This window comes from Syngnathus floridae, chromosome 4 (assembly GCF_059516105.1).
Source record: "Syngnathus floridae isolate MCC-2025c chromosome 4, RoL_Sflo_1.0, whole genome shotgun sequence".
NCBI classification, from domain to species: domain Eukaryota; kingdom Metazoa; phylum Chordata; class Actinopteri; order Syngnathiformes; family Syngnathidae; genus Syngnathus; species Syngnathus floridae.
Genome location: NC_142416.1, coordinates 18,110,161 through 18,130,985, shown reverse-complemented (window position 1 = coordinate 18,130,985; position 20,825 = coordinate 18,110,161). Strand labels below are relative to the sequence as shown.

Here is a 20,825-nt window from a genome sequence, read left to right as displayed (position 1 = left end):
GACCCCCCGGCCCCAGTAAAAAATCCTAACTCTGCCAGTGCATCAATGGTCTCATGCACAGCACTTTCTTTCAATTCAGTGCAGGTTCTTGTAGTCGCAAAGGCATATGTTGCCTTCCTGTATGAGGAACTGAGTTACTTGGAAGTAACAATAAATTTACTTTGCTATCCAAGCTCTACAGTGACTACTTAACATTGGCTCAAAGTGTCATTTCTTCAGTGTTGTCCCATGATAAGATATAACTGTATGTATGTTTCTTGCAGAGTCACTGGAAGCAGACATTAGCAGATAAGCTCTTTTGTACGTAATTTCATCATATCATCTAAAAGCAGAAAGATCTTTTTCGGTGGTGTCCTCATATGGCCGGCTGGAGTTCAGCTGAGGCCAAGCAGAGGCAACAAGTTTTGGTTCCTCTGCTTCTGACCTTTATTCACAACACACTTTCCACAGCATCACAAATGTTCAATAAAACATAATAAATCATCATGAAATATCATTCCTACATTCTGTTTAATTCTGTATAGCAAATTCTAAAAGAGATACCCTTGGACCCCCCCAGTAAAAAAATCCTAACTCCGCCAGTGCATCAGTGGTCTCATGCACAGCATTGTTCTGGAGTTGGGTAAAAAAAAAAAAAAAAATTATCGACGCTACCGAAAAATAGTCTTTCTCAATTGGTTTTAAAAACACCTGGGAAGTGATCAGGGATGCAGTGAACGCGGAAATAGAGAGAACAACAAGCTTATTGTCAGATGGCAGAATACTTGAAGATCTTGTATAGCGAGAAGTTTGACCTCACTTTCAGGTCATCGAGAATCTTGACCAAAGAACCAAATGCTGCTTCATCATTATTATTATTGCGGTTAATGTCGGTAACTGTTCAGCAGTTTGGTGTCCGTCCTTGAATGGTTAATGTTCACGTTAACGGTAAACCGGGCAAAAATAATGAAAAGTATAAATACTGCAATTATTGAATGATGGAAATCTTTGCCTTTGTCTCGGTCTTGGACTGGTCAAGCTCTGGATTTTCCATCAAGCCCAGTTGAGAACTGCACTGATCTGCTTTTCATTCACTTTATTATTCCGATAATAAGGAGAAGCACTTAGATGTTATTAAAGTGGTGCGATTCTTTTATTCATGATGGTACCAGAAGACAAAAAAACGGCAAGAATATGTACATAGTTTTTTTTTTTTTTTAAACTGACTCAACCACTTGGGTCAAATCTGAGGGGAGGGGACAGTCAGGAGTCCTGTGGGCTTCAGCTTGTTGATCCCTCCATCTAGGATGCAAACCCGAGGAAAGTTCACCTTGACGAGGTGTGCAGAAAACTAGGAGAAAACAGAAAAATGGCACATTTCACACACAAAAATTGTGTAGCAATCGAAAATGTAATTATTTAGTCATTTAATCATTTGATTTTAAATTAAATACCATGAACTTCTGTTCTTTGCTTCCTTACCACAGTCGCGCTTTTTATGGCGTGGCCGATGACCACGACAACCCGCCCTTTGTAGTTCTGAAGGGTTCCCGTTGCTGGACATTGCAGCACCTCGTCATCGGTTCCGAACGCCGTGCTGAAGGGAATGTTGATGCTGCCAGACATATGGCCTCTGCTGAAGCTGGTTGACGTGAAGTTAAAGACCCTTTTAACCAATCAAAACCATCTCGCTGCTACTTTTACCATCTCCAAAACCAGAAGAGACAAAAAGCTCTTTAACATTTACAATTCTTTGGAGTTCAACCTGTACTTTTCTTTCTTGGTTTGAAATTCAAACCTAGTGTTTAGAATTCAGTTTCCAAAACAATAGAATAATACAAACACACAGTAATCAAGCTACTGTGAGAATAACAACGGAACTAGATCCTTATGAGACGAATGGAAATGAATGCTACTGCCCCGTGAAAAAAAAAAAACTATTGAGGCTGAATGATTTTTACAAAGCTCGTTGGAAGATAAAACAAAGTAAAAAGACTATGAGAAATCAACCGTCCAGCTCACGTTACAGCTTGTACACACTATTTCCTGATGATGAAATTGCCTTGAGGAAAGAGCATATTTCACAACACCCTGGCAAGAATACTTCTCAGTTTCCAAAACTGTGTGTGTGTGTGTGCGCGTGGGTGTGTGTACAGTGCTCCAGAAATTGTCTTGAGGAACTTGATAAGGAGCATATTTTTCACCCTGTCAAGGATACTCCTCTGCACTGCGAATATCAACAGCTATAATGCTCGGCTTGCTGGCTTTGGTCCGTTTATTTACGGCGAATGACATTTCGCAGAGGTCGATGAAGTCCTCTGCCGAAATGCGAGGTGACACTTCAGCTTTCAGGTCCAACAGCACGAGAGGTTCCCGAGACTACAACGGAGATGAGATTGAGAGGCACCAAAATTAAAAGTTGAGATAAACCTTTAAGCCCAGTAAATCCGTGAATCATTTCATACATAATTGCCCAAGGATATTTAGAAATGTCGGTTTGCGCCGTTGTGGGAGTGAACACAACCAATTTGTTAGCCATCTAATGGCAGCAACTTCCCTCATTGTCTTTCAATTCCGTGCAGAGTGAGGAGAACAGGCTACATGGTGGCATGACAGAAACATATATGCTAATTTGTGTTACTATACTCACCAGGTCCGTCTTGGGAAAATCCTGGAAGTCAGACGAGTAACACTTTGTGTTTTTTCCAAAGCCATTGTCATTGGCGATCTTTGGCGGCTGCGCATGTTGTCTGTACGTTGCACTTTTTGGTGTCCAGAAGAAAAGATTGATGGATTCACGGACGCAGCGTTCGATGTCAATTTCTGGAGTGAGGGGGGGGGGGGGTAATATTGTAAATCAATCTCTATGACTAAACTGCATGTCATCGTAGTTTGACAATTGCGATTTGTTGTTCACTGTGAAAATTACAAACTGGAGCCCATTAAATTCTGCGCCCAATTCCTCTTGCAGAGACAGATACTAATGTTCCGTGAAGGCAAATGCTGCTGTATCATCAGTAAATACCTCAATGCTCCACTACCAATCAATGAAGTCTCTAAATAAGACAGACTTACGATCGGATCACTCGAGGCCATAGGCCCAACAAAATGAGATTGATGGCAGGCACAATCTTGCCGCGCTATTCTTTTTGGGGTAATGAAAAAGGCTCAAATTAATCACAACAAACAATTCAACAACCTTGCATTTACTGTTTTAGAAAATGTGACAAGGCTTTGGACATTAAGGAGCTGGCGAGGGCCCTCGTCGCTCTCGGAAAAGCTTGGCAAAGGAGCTGACTGCATTTTTCTCCTGACATTTTTTACCTTTATAAGGAAAACTGCCTCTGCCTTAGCCTCTTTTCGTAGCGTGTTTGGGTCGGCAACGAGGGAGGTGGGAGGTTGATGGCCTCGGTTTTGTTTTGTTTTGAGAAAGGCCAGCGAGTAAGGTCAAGCAGTATTTGGCAAGGTAAGACCTTTAAAAGGAAAGTCACTCCCCAAGCATTTGGTACATTCTGAAGTTCATTGTAAATGCCACATAGCTCGCTGTGTGTCACCTTTTTGCGTGTTCGTTCACTTGTAGAATGAGCGCTAACCGAAAAAGCGTCACTTGTGGTCTCAAATGACCAGCAGAAATCACACTGGGCGTTCTAACTGGGTTGGTTTGGTGCTTGAGGCAGTCCGCTTGCATCTCATTTTCACCCAGATGCAGACTGAACTTGCAGCAGCAGATAAGGAGAAGAATTTCACGGAGGAGAGATGCCAGTGCTCGCAGTGGTTTTATAAACTTTGACTTGTTGAAGTGTGAAGTCGGACAAAACTTGATAAGGATAGCGTCGGTACTCCCAGGTTGGTGTGTCAGGGAAAGTGTTACCCTTTCCTGTTTGCAAAAAGTATGGCTCCCTCTAGTGGCACGTGGAATATTTTGTTCAGTTGTATTTCATTTGTATCTAATCTTAAGGACCTGTTTATTTATAACATAGGTATTTAACTTTTGTATGTGCTACTGAATCTTTTGAGTGTATATATATATATATATATATATATATATATATATATATATATTTTTTTGTTTGGGTTTTTTTTGCCTAGATTTAAGTACAGTGTTTGATATTCAAATTGTGCATTGGCTTGCAATAGGCTCAGTTTTTTTTTTTTTTATGTCGGTAATGGTGGTTGAAAGCTCTGTCATTTTTCTCAACCACTGCTGCGATGCACGTTAATAGTCACCCGGCAGGTCAGAGAACAGCAGGATGCACTCGTTGAAGCCGTTGGCAAGGAGGCGGTCCCTGAGCTGCTGCAATATGGCCATGCCGATGCATAAGGGGAATGACGAGTTCCCCAGCAGCAACGTGTCCCACAAGTGGAAGATCTTGTGCAGCGGGAACACATCTGCAAAGGTGAGTGTAGATATGGAAACAAAACAAAAAAAGAATTCAAAGAGACGCCAGCCACAGCATGCCAGACAACAGGAACGGGCCACAATCAAAACACTTTGTATATAAAAAGACATCATTTGCATATGTGAATTATACATTGGCTAAAGTGTGGCTGTGTTTGTGTAAAAAAAAAAAAAAAAAGGCCAACCCAGAAAAGAAATGTGCTGAGGAGCGGGAGTTTTCCCGCGAAGCTGGTTTGCTAGCAGAATATTTAACATGACCGTTTTCACATTTGAAGGCAGGCGATCATCCGCCCGTTTGGATCCCTTGTGGGTCCACTGAGACGTGAAGGTGACAGTCAATGTGGGGCCACACGTATATTGATTATATGGAGAACGGAAACCGGCTGATGCTAGGAAGGTGGACATTAGAAGTCAGAGCAGGACACGTCAATGCTGGACTCTGCCTCGGGGGGGTCAAAGGAGGTCACGCTTAACTCTGCTTTCCACCACAGCCGCGCTCTCACCGTGCGAGCTTCTCATGCTGGGTCACATTGTGGAGACGAGCCCAGTTTGAGTCGAAGGGCTTTCGAAATAAATCTAGGCAATAAAAATATTTTTCTTTCTGCAGAGTTCCTCCATTTTCAGGCGTTCGAAAGAATCAAACGCAGATGCTCCATTGGCTTGAGTCATCAAACAGATTTTACAAATTAATCCGTAGACTAAATAAAGGTCACCAAAAGATGAAAAATAACATCCCCGGAGAGGCCGCCGACCTTTTCAGTCTCATTCATAGTCGGCTCCCAAAATGGAAGCGGACTCCTGGAGCCTACTGATGCTAATGGACTAGTTCGCTGCTCCTTTCACACAGCTGCTAAAAGCTGGAAAGTTTTTTTTTTTTGTTCCGTATAACCAGCACAATATAGAATAGCAGGGAGATGATGAGACAGGATTTTTAATTCTACCTATGGAGGATAAGTGGGGGGGCACATGGCAACAATCTGGTCGAATATGCAATTATAAACATTTTTAGGGGTGATCTTGACACCACCAAGGAGTCACAAGTTTACAGGATGTCTTTGTAAAAGAGGCTTATGAGAACTACTCACGTGTGAACATGGTCAGGAACCAAGGGATGGCGTACAGCTGTGAAATGAAGCGACAAGGGGGGGGGGGTACATTAGTGAGCTAAAGCAACATTTGTTCTCCACAATGTGCTGAAACGAGCATAACAAAAATGGGCTTTAGTCAGTGACTTAACTCTGCGAGCCCCTGAAGGAACAGAAAGTGCTGACTCTGTTTCAGAGTCACAATTAATCTCATTATGGCGCTTGGTAATCTTTCGATTCCGCCCCTGAGGACTCCTCAAAATGCTAAATTGGAGTACATGAATACATTGTGAAGCATGCTTGGCTGTTAATGAAGCACCTGGACACACACCTGCCCGATGTATACGAGGAGGGGGGGTCTGGTGCTTATCTTGGCCACTCAGCCGACAGATAATTGAGAGGGGGGGAGGGTTCACTCCGGGCACACAAACGATAAGCGGCGCCGTCGGCCGCAGCCTCGGATTCAACCGGCAGGAGGGCGAGTTGGGCCGGATTAGATTAGTGACAGCATAAATGGCCCATCCGGGAATGAGAGATGTAGCCAAATTGAAAATGACCTGAATTAAACATCTGGATACGTCTGTGTGTTGGGGGGGGTGCTTTTGGCCTCGGGATTTATTGGAGAGGACACCTTGGACGCTATTCAGCGGTATCCGATCAGCCTCGGATTTATTTATTCACATTTTATTTCGTTGGAAGCTCATCGCTGTCATTCAATGTGCTCTTTCTGTAATGATCTAAAGGTGCCACATGATGGCGCCAAAGCACTGAAACGATTAGTTGGCGTCAAAGAAGTATTTGAAACGCTCGCCACTGAGTTCCGCAAATTGAGTTATTTTTTTTCTGAACTAGCCAAGCTAACTTCATAAAGACAAAATGGCTACAAAGTTCCTTACTCAGCATTGCGTTAATTTTTCTTTTTTTTTTTTTTTTTTAACTTGCCCTTAGGTCATCTTAGATATTTCGACTTTAACCCAGGAGAGCAAACACAGAAACATTTCCTTCATATTTCTTTTGAATGAGACCATAAATTTTGACGGTGTTCTAGCCTGAGTGGTCTAATGACTTGGATTAATATCAAGAATTCCAACATAATTATGCTTGGACAATACTGCTAAAAAAAAAAAAAATGTGTGAAAACTCAACAAAAGACAGATGTGTTTCTTCTTCTTTTTTTTCTCTAAACACAGAAATCCAAATCCAAGAGTGAGGCCAAAAAGAGAAGATTGAGATGAATCCCAGAGTAAGTACGACGCAGTCGTGTACATTTTGTGCTGACATATTTTTCACCACAAACTGTAAAACACGGGTCTGTCTGTATTCTTACATCAGGGATGAAGCCGATGTCGTTCAAGTGGTTGCTGAGCTCAGGGTCGTGGAAGGCGATCACTTGCGAGAAGACGGTCAGGTACTCTGAAAAGAGGTCACAAATGACACGTGAGCATTTTCTGCTTGTGTTATTCCGAAGAAATTTAGATTCTCGTCCCTTATATGTTTAAAATCCAAACTTCTAAATTCAGCTGTCAGAAGAAAACACCACTGGCCCATAAAAAAACAAGACATTTTTTTTAATCAGCTTAACCTTGGATTTATCTTTCGTCTATGTTGGCAGAAAAGGCATGCTTTTTTTTCTTTTACTATCAACAAAAGAGCTTTGACCAGACACATAAACATAAAACTGACTCCCCAGACCACCTGAAGGGGAGCGAGATAATAATAGTCCAATTTGTAGCTTTTTATCAGTCATGCAGGAACAGGTTTTAATGCGATTTCATTTCTTTCCCAATTGCGACAGCTGTGGGAATGCGTGATGAGAGGTTGAAACTTTCTTTTCACAGCTTTGAAACAACCCCCCCCCCCCCCCAAAAAAAAATGCAATCAACACACAAACAGACCTCGGCAGTAATTTGCTTTCTCACGTTGAGCGCTGGTTTGCAGCTCAACCTCACGCGGGTTAAACGAGGCCGTAATCGTGGCATTGCGAGTACAACTCATTTTTCTCCATCTCACCTTGGATGACATGAGAGTTGTCCTTCAGGAAGAAGTTGTAGAGGTATTTCGGGATGAAGGCGGACATGCAAGAATATGCCAGCGCTGTCAAGAGCACAGGGATAAAAAAAAAAAACCAGTTAAAAAAAAAAAAAAACAAGACAAACAAGAGCGGCAATTTGTCATTTCTTACCCTCGTTGTTAAAATTCAAGTAAAGAAATGGGGCGCAAAGTGAATCCAAGCCTAAAAGAGAAACAAACATTTGTCATTTGTGAAACAGAAGCAAATGTTTACATCAGCTGTATCCAGAACAGCTAAAATGAGGTCAAGTTTTCCTGATTTACAATGGTAATAAAATATCCTAAATATGCTATACAGTCATCTTACTGAAGCAGTGATAGATCAAGACTGCCCCCTGGTGGCCAAGCGCATATTACACCACGAGGGTAGAAGGACGCGAGTTAATGGTGCGGGTGGTGCTGTTGACAACTTCAGTTAAAAGTTTGATGGCGGGTTTGGGTTCGACTGACCCTGCCAGTAGACCAGATCGGGGTGGGAGACCACCCAGGCTTTCAAGAGACGTCTGAACTTGATGTGACCCTGAGGGGATGACAGCAGCTCGTCGTACTGGTGACATCGTGGGATGTCCACCTCGATCTAAAAAAAACAAACAGGACCGTCTTTTTTTTCATCTGTAGATATCGTTTTGGCAGATGTCCTGTTACCTGTCTGTCGGTCGGAATGGGCGTGTCCTTGTCGATGCTTTCGTATTTGGCCTGAATATCCCCCTATAGAAAATAAAAGAAAGGGCACATTTGATTGCCGTTGAATTCGTTCTCGACCTTCTTTTGTACCTCAATGCCCAGCAGAGCTGCCCAGGCTAGTCCACGCACAAGCGGGGGGATGTCAACCCTGGCCTCTTTGTGCACGAGATTCTTTTTGTAAGGATAAGCCTGAAAAGATCCATTTTCAATGTTTTTGACAATAGCGATTAGAAAATCGAGTGTTGTTATTTATGTGTACATGCAGGGGAGACCTTGAGGAGTCTGTCGAAGAGGATGACGCGGAGGAGCTGGTATTCGGTGTCTCTCTCGCGGATGATGAGCGGGAGCGTGACGGTGGCCGACAACTCGTTGGCGCTGTTGGAGTGCGCCAGACTTGACTGTCTGTGGCAAGGAGAACAACAACAAACAGTGTGTGGCGCCATTTCTTGGCCCCTTTAGCAGTTGGGCTGAAAAATAAAAGACTTACTCGTCCTCCAGCAGAGGGAAATAAGATTCTCCTGCAACGTCTTTCAGTCTCTGGTAAAGGACAAAAGATCATCTTTAAAAGGAGTAGCAATTTTTTGATTGTTTGCTCTTCTTGTTGGTCTTACATTCCGGAGCTGGCAGAGAGAAAGCGTCACCGTGGTGTCGTCCAGCAAGAAACTACGATCCCTGCCCTGGCCGAACGACTCGCCATCCTCCAGCACGAAACTTCATATGAGCAAGAAAAGATTGAGATTATCCAGTGGTGTGCTGACTAACAAAGAAATGCGGATGTGATATACTTGGGCAGCGTGCATATGGGAGGTTTGGACTGGATGATCTCCTTGTTGGTCAGCTCCTTCTCGAGGTCGCCCCCTGCGAGGCACCACAGGTGGTACACCTCGTTGATGGCTCGCTCTGAAAGGTAATTGTCGTCGTCCCCTAAAAGCCGCAGAAGCCAAATGATTTTATCTGCTGATGCTGTATCGGTACACAAATGTTAAATATTGATATTGACTTTTTGTTGATGACTATAGCTTTAAATATAAATACATATTAAAATGATCATAATTGGATTGGGAGAGTGAGTTCTAAGGATTGTATATTATATGTTCCATATATGCAAGGTATTTAGTCAAATTGCTCACTTTAAAAAAAAATCACAAGATTTAGTTGCCATCTGAATGTTGAAAACATTTCTTGAGAAATATTAAGCATTATTTTTTAAATTTAAGACAGTTCCCAGTGGGTGCAATAACGTGTGGAATATCCCAAGGTTTCGGAATTATAGTACACTACACACCCTCTCTTTTTATAGCCTCGCTGAAATTAACCTGTATGACATTGGAGGTTAATGGAAAGTTTAAAAATACGTTTTCAGATTCGACTGGATATGAATATTCTCTGTGATAATTGAAAAGCAAAAAAAGTTAGAATCCAGAATTCAAAATTCCACTTGAACAAGTATTTCAGTTGGAGCCTAGAAGACACGTTTGTCCGGCGATATTGACGAGCATGTAAGGTGAAATATCAGCATGCTCAAAGAGAGCGTTTGAGGCCAACCTTTGCAAAGGTCGCTGATGTCCTCGGGGAGCTCCAGATGTGCACAGCGTAGCGAGGATGAGAACAGGCTGACAGGCTTCTGGAAGGGCGTGTACAGGCACGACACGCCATCGAACACGGGGTCTCCCAAAAGCTCGCGTGGGCTTGGCCTGGAGGTTGAACATGCAGCATCTGTTTGTTGCTGTCATTTTGAAGGATATCTCAGCAAAAAACAAAAAAATCCTAACCTGAAAACTTATTCGGAAAACACTGCTAAAGATTGAACAGGGGATGGGTGGAAATGTATAAATGTAAATTAATTTGTTTTTCTTATTTAGGGGGGGGGGGGAGTGTCCATACAGCCCCCCAGCTAGCTCCGCCCTTGGTGGAAGGATTGAAAAGTCACTTGTTGGGAAATGGCGTACCGTTTAGAAGGCAGGAAGGTCAAGCATTTCCGCAGCAACTCTAGAACGTTCTCGGGCAGCTCCTGGCAAAAACATTTCGTCAGCCAACCTCACCTACTTTTTGTCAAAAGTACCTTAAAGTTCAACAAATTGATCAAACATAATTTGAGGACTACCTTAATGTTTTCCAGGCAGCCATGCTCTTCAGCGAGGACCGTGACAATGTCGTCTATGCAGCCTGGAAAGGACATAGATGACATCATGATGGACATCAAGCAAACCTTTTCGGACTTACCCAGAGTCAGGATGAACTTGAGCTTCTCAGTGATGTCAATGTTATGCAGCAGCCGTCGACCCTGATCCGCCGAAAAAATCAAAAGCAGCGTTAAGGCAGAAAAATGAGCTTGAATGTATATAAAACGGTCTTACAGCACACAGCTCAAGCAGAAGAACTCCAAGTGACCACACATCAGTTTTGGGTCCCGAAGGCCGTGGGGTTTCTTCGTGGGAAGGGCCACTGGGATGAAAGGAGCCTTGCGCAATCACCTCTGGAGCAAGGTATGATGGGTACCTGCAAGGGGCACACCTTTTGAATCTTAAAGTAAAAAGTATCTTACAATCAGGTTCAGGACTGAGTTGTGTAATGAAGTAAATTGAATTTCTTGTCTTAAATTATAAATTAGTGTGACTGTCTATATATGCCGTTATAATGTTTGTGATGTCACATGACAAAAAAAGTAACATACCCAATCGGGAAGTCCACATCAACGCCATGATCAGTCATGTGATAGAGGCCAAATTTTGCCAATTTGACGTTGCCCTCCAAGGAAATACATTTCACATTAAAATCAGCTCGCAAAATAACTGCAGTATATTTGAATTACCTAAACATCATGTTACCTTACTATCCAGGAGCACATTGTGCATGTTAAGGGCCCTGTGCACCATACCATGTTTGTTCATAAAGGTCAGGCCTTCCAGAACCTCATAGGCGATCTGCAGAACCCTCTCCGGGCTGAACACACACATTTGTGTCACACAACAAATACACAATATTAGCATAAATATGCACAACAAAACAAGGATTGCTGTGTCGTTCTTTAATGTCTTGTGTCGTTATGGGATATGGATCTTTAACAGATTTCCAACCTGACTTTGTTTCCCTGTTTTTGCAAATCATTCAGACTTCTCTCGTGGTGTTCAGCAACAACGATGAGACGTTCTGCAGGAAGAGACACATGGGTATGTTGAGTGATCATCGTGTTATGTTGAGCGATAAGTTCTATGACACAATGCATACCATGCTTTCCTCTGGAGATGTCCACATACTGGCAGAGTCTGGGATGGGTGACGGTCTTCAGGATCTGGAAGCGTCCCAATATTTTGATGGAGTTTGGGGTCAGGGGGAGGCCGTTGCTGCCACACACATCATGGGGGAGTGCTGAGGCGAAGAATGTAAAAGCCCCCAACTGGGCGTCCTTGAGAGGCTGCATCCTGAATTATTATCCAGGTAAAGAGATGTCTTTACTGACACATGGTGATTCTTGGTACTGTGTGAAATTAAGTCAGCTATCATCATCGATTATACTCAAGCAATGCTGCCATAACACACGCATATAATATAGCAAGTGACGGGTCTAATTTACAGTATATAAAGAGTCTTCAAATGGTTTAAACTAAGACTTATTCTAGCAGCATATTGATGCTGCATTGAACTACACTCACTGAACACATCATTTAAAATGTTGATTTCCGGTAGGAAACCAAAGAAGACAAATGGTATATATTACCTGCGAAAAGCGTCTTTACACCCGCTTCACGGCAGAGAGGTTCGACCGACCTAGAATTCGAATAACGGGTTGATATTCAATATTTTCATTGAAGAAGTCGGGCGCTACTGTCAACTAAAAAGACATTGAACGTGATCTATGACGTCATTTTTGTGCGACGGTGATGTAGTCAAATGACTAGTTTACACACGAGTTTACAGCCTGATAAATAACGAATATTTAAAGTACAAATTTATACATTTGTTATTTTATTTTTTCCTCCATTGTCAAAATGTCATGGTGAACTATTTTTAACCGGCGATTATTTCGGTCAGTTGTGGAAACGATGTATATAACATGTGGGTAAAAGCTGTCGTATGTCAGACGATTGTGCGCATGTTTTACAGATCTACGATTTTGGACCTAATTTAGCATCCGTGTGCCTGCCTGTGCTAAATTAGTGTTAACATTCCTAGCAAGCAAGTGTCAAGACCCGCTGAAGCTCGCCGAAACGTGTAGAGGTGAATGCCTAAAGTCCATGTAAGTTTAATTTGTTATTTATATGTGATTCCCTTTTTTATTTTTTGTCAAACAGTCTTACGAGCAGCGACAACTACAAATGAAGGTGTAGTCGGGACGCTTCGAAACAATTTCGGAGCTGTTAGTTGCGCGCTAGCTATTTTAATTTCCTGCAATAAATTGCTTCGTTATATTAACACTCTTATTCGCCAATTAAAACTTAAAGGTGTTTGCTGGCATCACAAAGCTCGAATACAGTTGTCCCTTTGAGGTTTACATGCTTTTTATGTTGACAACACAAGTATTTTTGGCAATAGTATACAACAGCTATTTTTAGACTGAAGTTCCCTTTAAATACTCAAGGGGGCGCTATGATTGCACTTTTGTATTTTGCCATAGTGGTGCACAAGCAACCAGATATTTTCATGTTTTGTACATACTCTATACAGATGGAATGAGTAACAAAAGCATAATTGACTTGTATATGCGTCAATGTGTACTGTGACGTGTATTAATGCGTATCCAAATGATTTCAGCTTGATGTGGTCTGCCCCGCTGGCTCTGTTTAAATGAATTCAAGGAAAAGCACTCTTTGATCCTTATTTGGGGTTTTTTTCCCCATCAACTGCGGCGATTTAAATGTTTCTAATTTTCCTCATCCTTCTGCAGTCATTTTTCATCTTGAGCCAGCTGTTGTTTTCCAGCACCTCACATTTGATTTCAAACAGAGGTGTCCCTAATTTAAAAAAAATAAATAATTGGAAATCGAGACTCTAAACTTTTTAAACCAAATTTCCACATATTTTCTCCATACCAGTAAATGAATCTAGTGAGTTCAAAATTCAGTTCGGCTCTTGTCTGTTCAGTTTTATCTGGGATTGGCTGGTTAATCGTTGGCTGGTTATCGTTCTCTTCGCCTTTTGGATAGAGGTCACCTTTATCTCACATTGGCCATTCGGCAAGAGCATGTCATAATGATCAGCTGTTATTTTCACGAGCAAATAAAATAATGTGTAACACAATGAGTTAAAGCCAAAAGAAAACATCAACGGATCAAACGCAAATACTATATTTTAACTTGATTCAAACAAACAAATTCCTGAATGGCAAATCATAAATATGCAGTGTTCACTGTCTATTGTCAAACCATTTCTTTTTCAGGCTTGTCGCCCGCTCCCTGATCAAAATGTCAAGTGTCAACCCCTTGGCGAGGCTGGAGCAGCGAGCCGCTGAAGCTGACCAGCTCATTGAGTACCTCAAACAACAAGTCCAGCTGCTCAAGGAGAAAGCAAGTAAATGCTTTAAAGTAATAATCATAGTCGACTTGAGAGCCGTATAGGAGCATCTCCTAAAGTTTGAATATTTTGTGGACGACGTCAACATGAATCGACCTACTTTGCAGATGTCCAGGCCAGCATCAGAGAGGAGAAGAAACTGCTGGTGGAAAATGCCAGGTTGAAGCAGGACATAGAGGACCTGAAAAAACAGCTGCTGGACAAAGAGAAGATGAGGGGGGGTAAAGTGACTCTTGCCTGACTGTTCATCTCATGGACATTTTTTAACATTTATTTGAATGTTCAGTTTCTTCCCTTAATTATGGTATTATTGATAAATAAATTTTCTATTATGTGGATCATTTTAATAAATTTGAGAACATGCCCCAAAAAATGTCCGGCGGAGACCTTGCTGGAAAGTTTCATCATATGAGGAAATCTACTTCTTTCCTTTTCCCGCAGTGCGAGACGTTGCCATGCCATCGGTGGAAGTCTCTGTGAAGTCCAACGCCACTCCTCCCCAACTCGGTGGTCCCGCGCCTTCTGTCACCCCGGCCGCCGCCACCACGGTTCAGAGTCCTCGCCCCAAAGACGACAATAAGAAGAAGCCAGAAAAAAAAGGTGACGGATGGCGCACATCAACATTCCTCCTGTTATGAATTCTTTTGAAGTGGCGACGCAAACACCGATGTGCGACGTGTGTCACGTCGCACGTCAGCGAGCTGCGGATTTCATTGGAATTTCTTGCGGCGTGCTCTGCGTTGAAGTTATTAAAAGTGACCGCTCAACAGAGTCGGCCATATTGAAAACACGCATTTCATCTCGGGACGTTCGCATTTCTCATATCAGGTGTTGATGGGTCGTACAATGCAATGGAACCTCCCCCCCCCTCCCTCATTGTAAAACTGCGGTGAATTTATTGCATTGCAAATATTTGAAAGAAGTTTACATTCCAGAAAAGCCACAGCTGAGTTTCATTATTCTTCAGAATAAAGCGTTTTAGCTTTGCTTGTGAAATCAAGTCACACCCTTTTTGTGGGAATTAGACAAGTATAAATTGGTGTCCTTCAGTGTTGACACATCACTTGGTATCCCTCTTTGTCCAAGAAAAAGCAAAAAAGTACTTTTGGATTTAAGGCAAATAGTTAAAGTGGACTAAAATGGCTGTTGTCTATAAAATGCGAAGAGAAAAAACCACAGCAGATGACGGCAGCTGGTCAGGACGACGCCAAGCTGGACGTGTCCCGGCTGGACCTCCGCGTCGGACGCATCATCACGGCGGAGAAGCACCCGGATGCGGACAGTCTCTATGTAGAGCAGGTGGACGTCGGGGAGCCTTCGCCCAGAACGGTGGTCAGCGGGTTGGTCAAGCATGTGCCTTTGGAGCAGGTACACTTTGAGAACTGAAGATGGAAAAGAGCCTTGCATTTGTTACATAATGTCAAATTCCATTTGATTCAAATATGTCGTATGGGGTTTGAGTCCCCCCCCCCTTCCCTTCTCCTGTCTTGGGATAAATGGACTTCAAGAATGTTCTCTCGTGCAGATGCAGAACCGCATGGCAATTCTGCTGTGTAACCTAAAGCCAGCCAAGATGAGAGGGGTGACATCCCAGGCCATGGTCATGTGCGCCAGCTCCCCTGACAAGGTGGAAATCCTCGACCCTCCCAGCGGTGCCGTGCCAGGGGAAAGAATCACTTTCCAGAACTTTTCAGGTTATTCTTCTTTTTTTTTCCCTTCCTCACAGTCGGCCAAAATGGAATTTTCCACCTACGAGTCCGAACAAACCGATCGGGTGACACGCAAATACAATTGTGCCTGATTATTCAATGAATTGATCTTGCAGGCGAGCCCGACAAAGAGCTGAACCCAAAGAAGAAAGTTTGGGAGCAAATTCAGCCCGACCTGCGCACAGACGGCGACTGCGTGGCGACCTACAAGGGGGCGCCATTCGAAGTGGCCGGTAAGGGAGTGTGCCGGGCACAGACCATGAGCAACAGCGGCATCAAATAAAAGAAGACGAGCCGATCCACCAGGTGACAAATGGAAGTGAAAAAGCGTTTGAAGGGCTTCAATAAAATTTTCATCATCTTCCTAACGCGACTTCTAACTTTCGTTTCCTAAACGCAGGGTGCTCTCGGTGATGTTCCGTGATTTTACGTTGAGCAGACAAAAAAAACCCCGATAATTTAAAAACAAGCCCTGCTGCCTTGCGGTTGCGGGTGACATTCAGCGGGTTATAACTGTTTACTCTGATGGCTTGCAAAGAAGTTGTAAATCTTTACTAGCCTCCAATGAGCCACAAATGCTGAAAATAGAAGTAGGACATGGGGAGATGTAGCATAAAGCAGCCGTCGCGCCAACAAACGTGTCCGGCAGCCTGGAGAAGTTCAGACAAAAGGGCCTTTTCTGGAAAGTAAAGCACTTTTCCAGAAAACTCTTCAGATGTTACCCCAATTATTTTCTTCATGGCAAACTTGACTTCCTTTTCATCTTTTGATGGTCATTATCGGTTATTTCTTTAAACGGCAATTATTTCTCATTGTCGGAACAACAATCGATTTTAAATCGTATCCAAACCAGCCTTGTTATTTCTGGAATCGAGAGTCTAACAAAATACGATTTGCAAACAGACACCTGTAACCGTTTTACAGAAGTTATTACCCACAGAATCTTGCGCCTCATCGCGTATTTCATCATGGAAAAACCGCCATCCGCACAAGTCAAAATTTAGATTCATGACAGTCGATTTAAAAAAAAGTAAACAATGAAAATGATCCACAGCATTGTTTGAAAACCATCTCAAGATGGACAAAAACATAGTTTGGGTGGAGAGTTCTGATGGAAAGACAAATCTCGGCGGACTCGCTTTGGCTACGCTTGAAAGGGAAGAGCTCGCGTACTCCGTGTGTGGCTTTGCCACACTTTTGCAATGACCAACACGATCCAGGCGCTTTAACCGCAGGACGCGTAAGACGGCCACTGTGGGATGTCATAAAGCCTCGTTGACATGTCTGCGTTTGGTCTGGGGGGAGCGATTATCTTCAACTTTGAGGATGAGTAGGGCACAACAAAACTTCTGCAAAGATTAAGGATAAATGACATTTGAAATGGGTTTTTGCAGTTTTTAATCTTATGAAGTAAGGGACAAAAGTTGACGCCAACCATACCAATCGACTTATTAATAGTTAGACTTGGATGTCGATTGTGACGCCAGGAAACCATAATTGGCTATCAGGACTTTCTAAATATCAGTTTGTGGTAGAATTGTGCTGATAGCAGAGTCACTGATCATTTTTTGGCTTCAATTAGGGGATTTTTATGTCCCTTGGTAAAAGCATCGGGATGAGAAACGCTCGGACCAAAACCCAAATAGCAGCTAAAAATTGTGCGGAATTCTATCCTACGAACTAAATGACGCTGATCAGCTGTAAAACATACAGTGAATTTTGTTTGAGTGTCTTTGTGTTCTTTAACAGGCTTTGCTTTCTCTAGTTGATATGATTGTGTACATATGTGCTTTATTTCATGATTCAGCGGGCAGGATGTAAAACCACGACTCAGCACTCTGTCCATAAAGGAAATTCCCAAGCCCAAATTAAGAGAAACAAAGAAAACCCAAGCCACACACATTCAAAAAGAAACTTTGTGTATTTTAATGTATGTAATATGTTTTTGTTGTTCCTCTCACTGCCGCTAGTATGAACCTTGCAAGACTAGCGGCGATGGGATTAGCCAAAGCTAGCGAGGCTAAACCGCAGTTTTCATCTGATTGTCCAATTGCTCAGTTCAGCCCTTTCTATCTACCAATTCCAATCTTTGAATCAGTTTTATTGAATTTAGATCATCACGAGCCTGTTGACCATCAATTGATACACATAGCTAGAGGCAACAAAAGAAACCTCTGGTCCTGCTCCTTCCCAGGGCCATGACTGACTCCCAGGACAAAACAAAACCAGCACTCCCAATTATTCAGGTCTCAGGTCTCCCAGCTTTTGTCATGGCGCTTTAAAGGATGTTGTTTTGTTTGTTTGAGAAATTGCTGGTGTCCGGTCTGCAAAAAAAAAAAATACATTCAGGGTTAGAAAATGGAACGATCACAAAAGACATGACAATACCTTTTGCCACTCTTTTACCATTTCTCTGCAACCTGACCCCCTGTCTATTTGAACGTTATTTGGCTAAGCGTCGCCATGGGACACACTGAAGCCATCCTTTTGGCAGTTAGCTATTCCCATGCATTCTACTCTTCTCCTAACAAGGCGTGGACACTTGTTAAACATCTCCTCATAGCATAAAGGCTTTTGAATATACATTTCATTATGAGAAATAACCTTTGAGCGAGTAATCGGGACAACTATAGGACTTGTATTGTGTTCCTAGCAAAAAAAAAATTTACGTAAAAATGATTTATTCATGAATTTAATTATACACTGGTTTAATTGTACCTTCTGCTATCTATTGCAAGAATATTCAATTTGGTTTGCGTGTCACTATAAATCACTGGCATAGAGATTGTAGATGATATTCCATGATAAGTAATTAGCTGGTGACTGAACTTGGATAATTTACTTATCATAGTCACGCTCATCAAAGTTTTTAGGATACAATACATTTGTTGAAAGGAACCCATTATGGTGAGTTTTGGAAGTTATTTGCATCATGTGACTTTTGTTTACTCTGGTAACATAATCTGCGGCTATGGTGGAGATAGCATCATGGTGGTGCAAGACATCAGTGACAGTCTCTAAACTGTGAGTTCAGTAAAAGTGCAGGCGGACGTTTATCATAGTCCATCACGCTATGACTGAGATAAAGGGAAAAACTTCCTATGTTACATTGCTACATTTTAGCAAATGTTGATTTGTAACATCTACAAAACAATATTCTCATGTTAATCCACAGTGCAGGTTGTGTAGCTGAGTCAGCGATAAGCGGGCTAGCAAACGGCGGCCTTTGCTAATGCTACAAAACTGGCAACTTACAATTAAAAAGCAAGTTTCAGGGCCTTTTCAGGTAACTAGCAAATATTAGCTGTCCAACAGAATAATTTACCAGGCAAAAAATGATTCAAAGCACTTTCAGTGAAATAGTTAATAAGAATAACGAGGTTGCTAATTTACAGATGAAATTTCAGGAGAACTTGGATCTCAACTGGTGGCCTGCAACTGAAAAGTGAGTCACTGACCTGTTTTGGGTAAGTCCATTTATTATTATTATGTGTTTTAATCGTTTATTATGAAAGCAGGTGTATTCAACAGTCTGTCACAATGATCAATGAACTGATTTGATTATAAACATGTCAAAGTATTTTGGGGCAGTTGACATTTTCTGTTCCACATACAGTTTTGTTACTCCTCAAGTTCAGTAAAAGATCATTAAATTTCTTTCTACTTGCCAATACACATTACTGGACTGATGAAAAAAAATACTTTCTAGTAGATAACATTTTTTTAGATCAAGTGTAACTGGTAATTTTCCGCCTGAATGTTGTGTGACGCAGCTGATTTTTTTATCGTGTCACCAGATAAATTCCTGGCCTGATAAATGCTTTAGTTAACCATCTTCTAACCTGGAGGCAAAACTTTGAATACTATTTTAGGCCATGAATGATTTATTCTTGCAATATTAGTAAGTTGTTAGATAATATCACGTATCGGTCGAGTAAGATCGCAGTAGAATGCCACGTGCCAACCAACCACAGACATTCAACAATAGCATATTCAATATACCTCGTCTTTTTTTTTTGGGAGGGGGGGGCATATCATGTAATATTTCTTGTGGTTAAAAAAAAAAGATGAGTTATGACAGGTTAGGATACAGTTTCTGATAAATTATCATTTAAACTGCCAAGGTCTATATCTACTCTGCGGAAGGATGCCAACCATTCGTGCACTGGAAACGTCAAAGACAATTTACAGCCCGTATCAAAGACAATTTATAATGACCCTAATATACGTAGCTTTGTTAAATATCAATGCTAATTTAGATTGCTAGCGTACTTGTCTTTCCACGTCAAAGACAATTTAGTTTTCTGTGGGAGGTTGCCAGACTTCATCGCTCAAGTACTGATCTGATTTAATCCAGTGCTCAAAATTGGCAATCTGAAAAATCTATTTTTCCGCTCAATGTAGTTGTAAAAGTCCTTGGGAATGACACACACCATGAAAAATGATCAGCGACAGTCGCTGATGACTTGGCATGTCACACATTGTAGCAAGTTAGACTTCCTATCCAGCGACACCAAGAAGATCAAGCTTCTTGATACCTCAAATCTGTTTTTAAAACATGTTCCCACTTTTGCTGAGCTAGTGGATCATTTGAGCCACTTGAAATGGAACCACATGTGGAATGAAGGAAAAAAAAAAAAAGTATTAGCTGGAGCTGTTAACAAATCATAGTCACGTCTGAAATAAGAGCCAGGCTGCATGCTGCTTTTTTTGTAAGTTTGTAAGAGAGGAAACGCCTGGTTTAATCTTTAACAAGGCGTTTTATTGGAAGAGATGCTCCGACTGTCCGATGTATAAAATCGCCGTAAAGAAAATAGCAAGAGAATGAAAGCAAGGTGCTGGAGATTTAGTGTCGAAAAGCAGGGCTGGGCAAAATTTTGTGCTTCAAGGCCTCAATTGATTTTATTTATTTTTTTTAACATACTGAAAAATGTTTAGTCTTTATTGTATTTTATGTATAATTTTTGATGTTATCGTTGAGAAACTCTATTATGATTTGATTTGTAATTATAATAAATTAGGCAATTTGAGAAAAAATTCAATATGTAACTTTAATGTTATATAAATGTACATATAAATTATATAAATATAGTAATAAAATTAATTCATACACATTTATATATAAATTTAACATATTTTTTTAAGGTTTGTGCATGTCATATGTCAATCATAAAATAAATTAAAATATATACATTTATATATACATTTAAAAAAATTGGGTCTATGTATGTCTCACATGTCAATCAAAAAATATACATCAAAATATATACAGTAATAGTTATTTTTATCATTTGCACACGGACATGTCCACATTAAACTTGTTTGAAGATTTTTTTTTTTGGTCCAGAAAAGTGAAGCTATCATTTGAAGGCACGCATGCACACGAGA

The 20,825-nt window shown here is 41.5% G+C and overlaps 2 protein-coding genes across 4 annotated transcripts; one reads left to right on the top strand and one right to left on the bottom strand.

The window, feature by feature from the left end:
* Positions 1–624: 624 nt before the first annotated feature.
* tbck (TBC1 domain containing kinase) lies at positions 625–12,088 on the bottom strand. 2 transcript variants are annotated; one of them, XM_088372641.1, is made up of 26 exons: positions 11,936–12,088; positions 11,446–11,639; positions 11,295–11,367; positions 11,046–11,160; positions 10,892–10,965; positions 10,575–10,716; positions 10,441–10,501; positions 10,322–10,383; positions 10,167–10,228; positions 9,763–9,911; positions 9,003–9,141; positions 8,829–8,928; positions 8,705–8,754; positions 8,490–8,619; positions 8,308–8,406; positions 8,179–8,241; positions 7,984–8,110; positions 7,646–7,696; positions 7,474–7,557; positions 6,791–6,876; positions 5,464–5,500; positions 4,207–4,368; positions 2,630–2,802; positions 2,198–2,358; positions 1,462–1,621; positions 625–1,330 (listed from the first exon to the last, which is right to left on the bottom strand). In XM_088372641.1, exons 2-26 carry the CDS (start codon positions 11,636–11,638, stop codon positions 1,220–1,222), a joined length of 2,664 nt encoding a protein of 887 aa, XP_088228767.1. In that variant the 5' UTR covers position 11,639; positions 11,936–12,088; the 3' UTR covers positions 625–1,219. The 2 variants fall into 2 exon arrangements, with proteins under 2 accessions (XP_088228767.1, XP_088228766.1); XM_088372640.1 differs by having other exon boundaries at positions 10,322–10,501.
* aimp1a (aminoacyl tRNA synthetase complex interacting multifunctional protein 1a) lies at positions 10,468–15,805 on the top strand. 2 transcript variants are annotated; one of them, XM_088372658.1, is made up of 10 exons: positions 10,468–10,703; positions 11,330–11,387; positions 11,463–11,655; positions 12,322–12,454; positions 13,595–13,725; positions 13,836–13,949; positions 14,170–14,328; positions 14,894–15,096; positions 15,254–15,422; positions 15,554–15,805. In XM_088372658.1, coding segments are annotated over exons 4-10 (945 nt in total). In that variant the 5' UTR covers positions 10,468–10,703; positions 11,330–11,387; positions 11,463–11,655; positions 12,322–12,452; the 3' UTR covers positions 15,721–15,805. The 2 variants fall into 2 exon arrangements, with proteins under 2 accessions (XP_088228784.1, XP_088228786.1); XM_088372660.1 differs by lacking the exons at positions 10,468–10,703; positions 11,330–11,387; positions 11,463–11,655 and adding an exon at positions 12,107–12,244.
* The last annotated feature ends 5,020 nt before the right edge of the window (positions 15,806–20,825 follow it).

Bases quoted from the DNA above. Each gene is read 5' to 3' on its own strand.
- tbck (XM_088372640.1), bottom strand. From the start codon at position 11,638: ATGCAGCCTCTCAAGGACGCCCAGTTGGGGGCTTTTACATTCTTCGCC. The intron at 10,502-10,574 runs GTAAGACCGTTT...TCGGCGGATCAG, and splicing joins TTCTGCTTGAGCTGTGTGCT to GGTCGACGGCTGCTGCATAA. The intron at 8,755-8,828 runs GTAAGACCAACA...GTCCTTTACCAG, and splicing joins CTCTCTGCCAGCTCCGGAAT to AGACTGAAAGACGTTGCAGG.
- aimp1a (XM_088372658.1), top strand. The intron at 13,726-13,835 runs GTAAATGCTTTA...CCTACTTTGCAG, and splicing joins GCTGCTCAAGGAGAAAGCAA to ATGTCCAGGCCAGCATCAGA. The intron at 15,423-15,553 runs GTTATTCTTCTT...TTGATCTTGCAG, and splicing joins CACTTTCCAGAACTTTTCAG to GCGAGCCCGACAAAGAGCTG.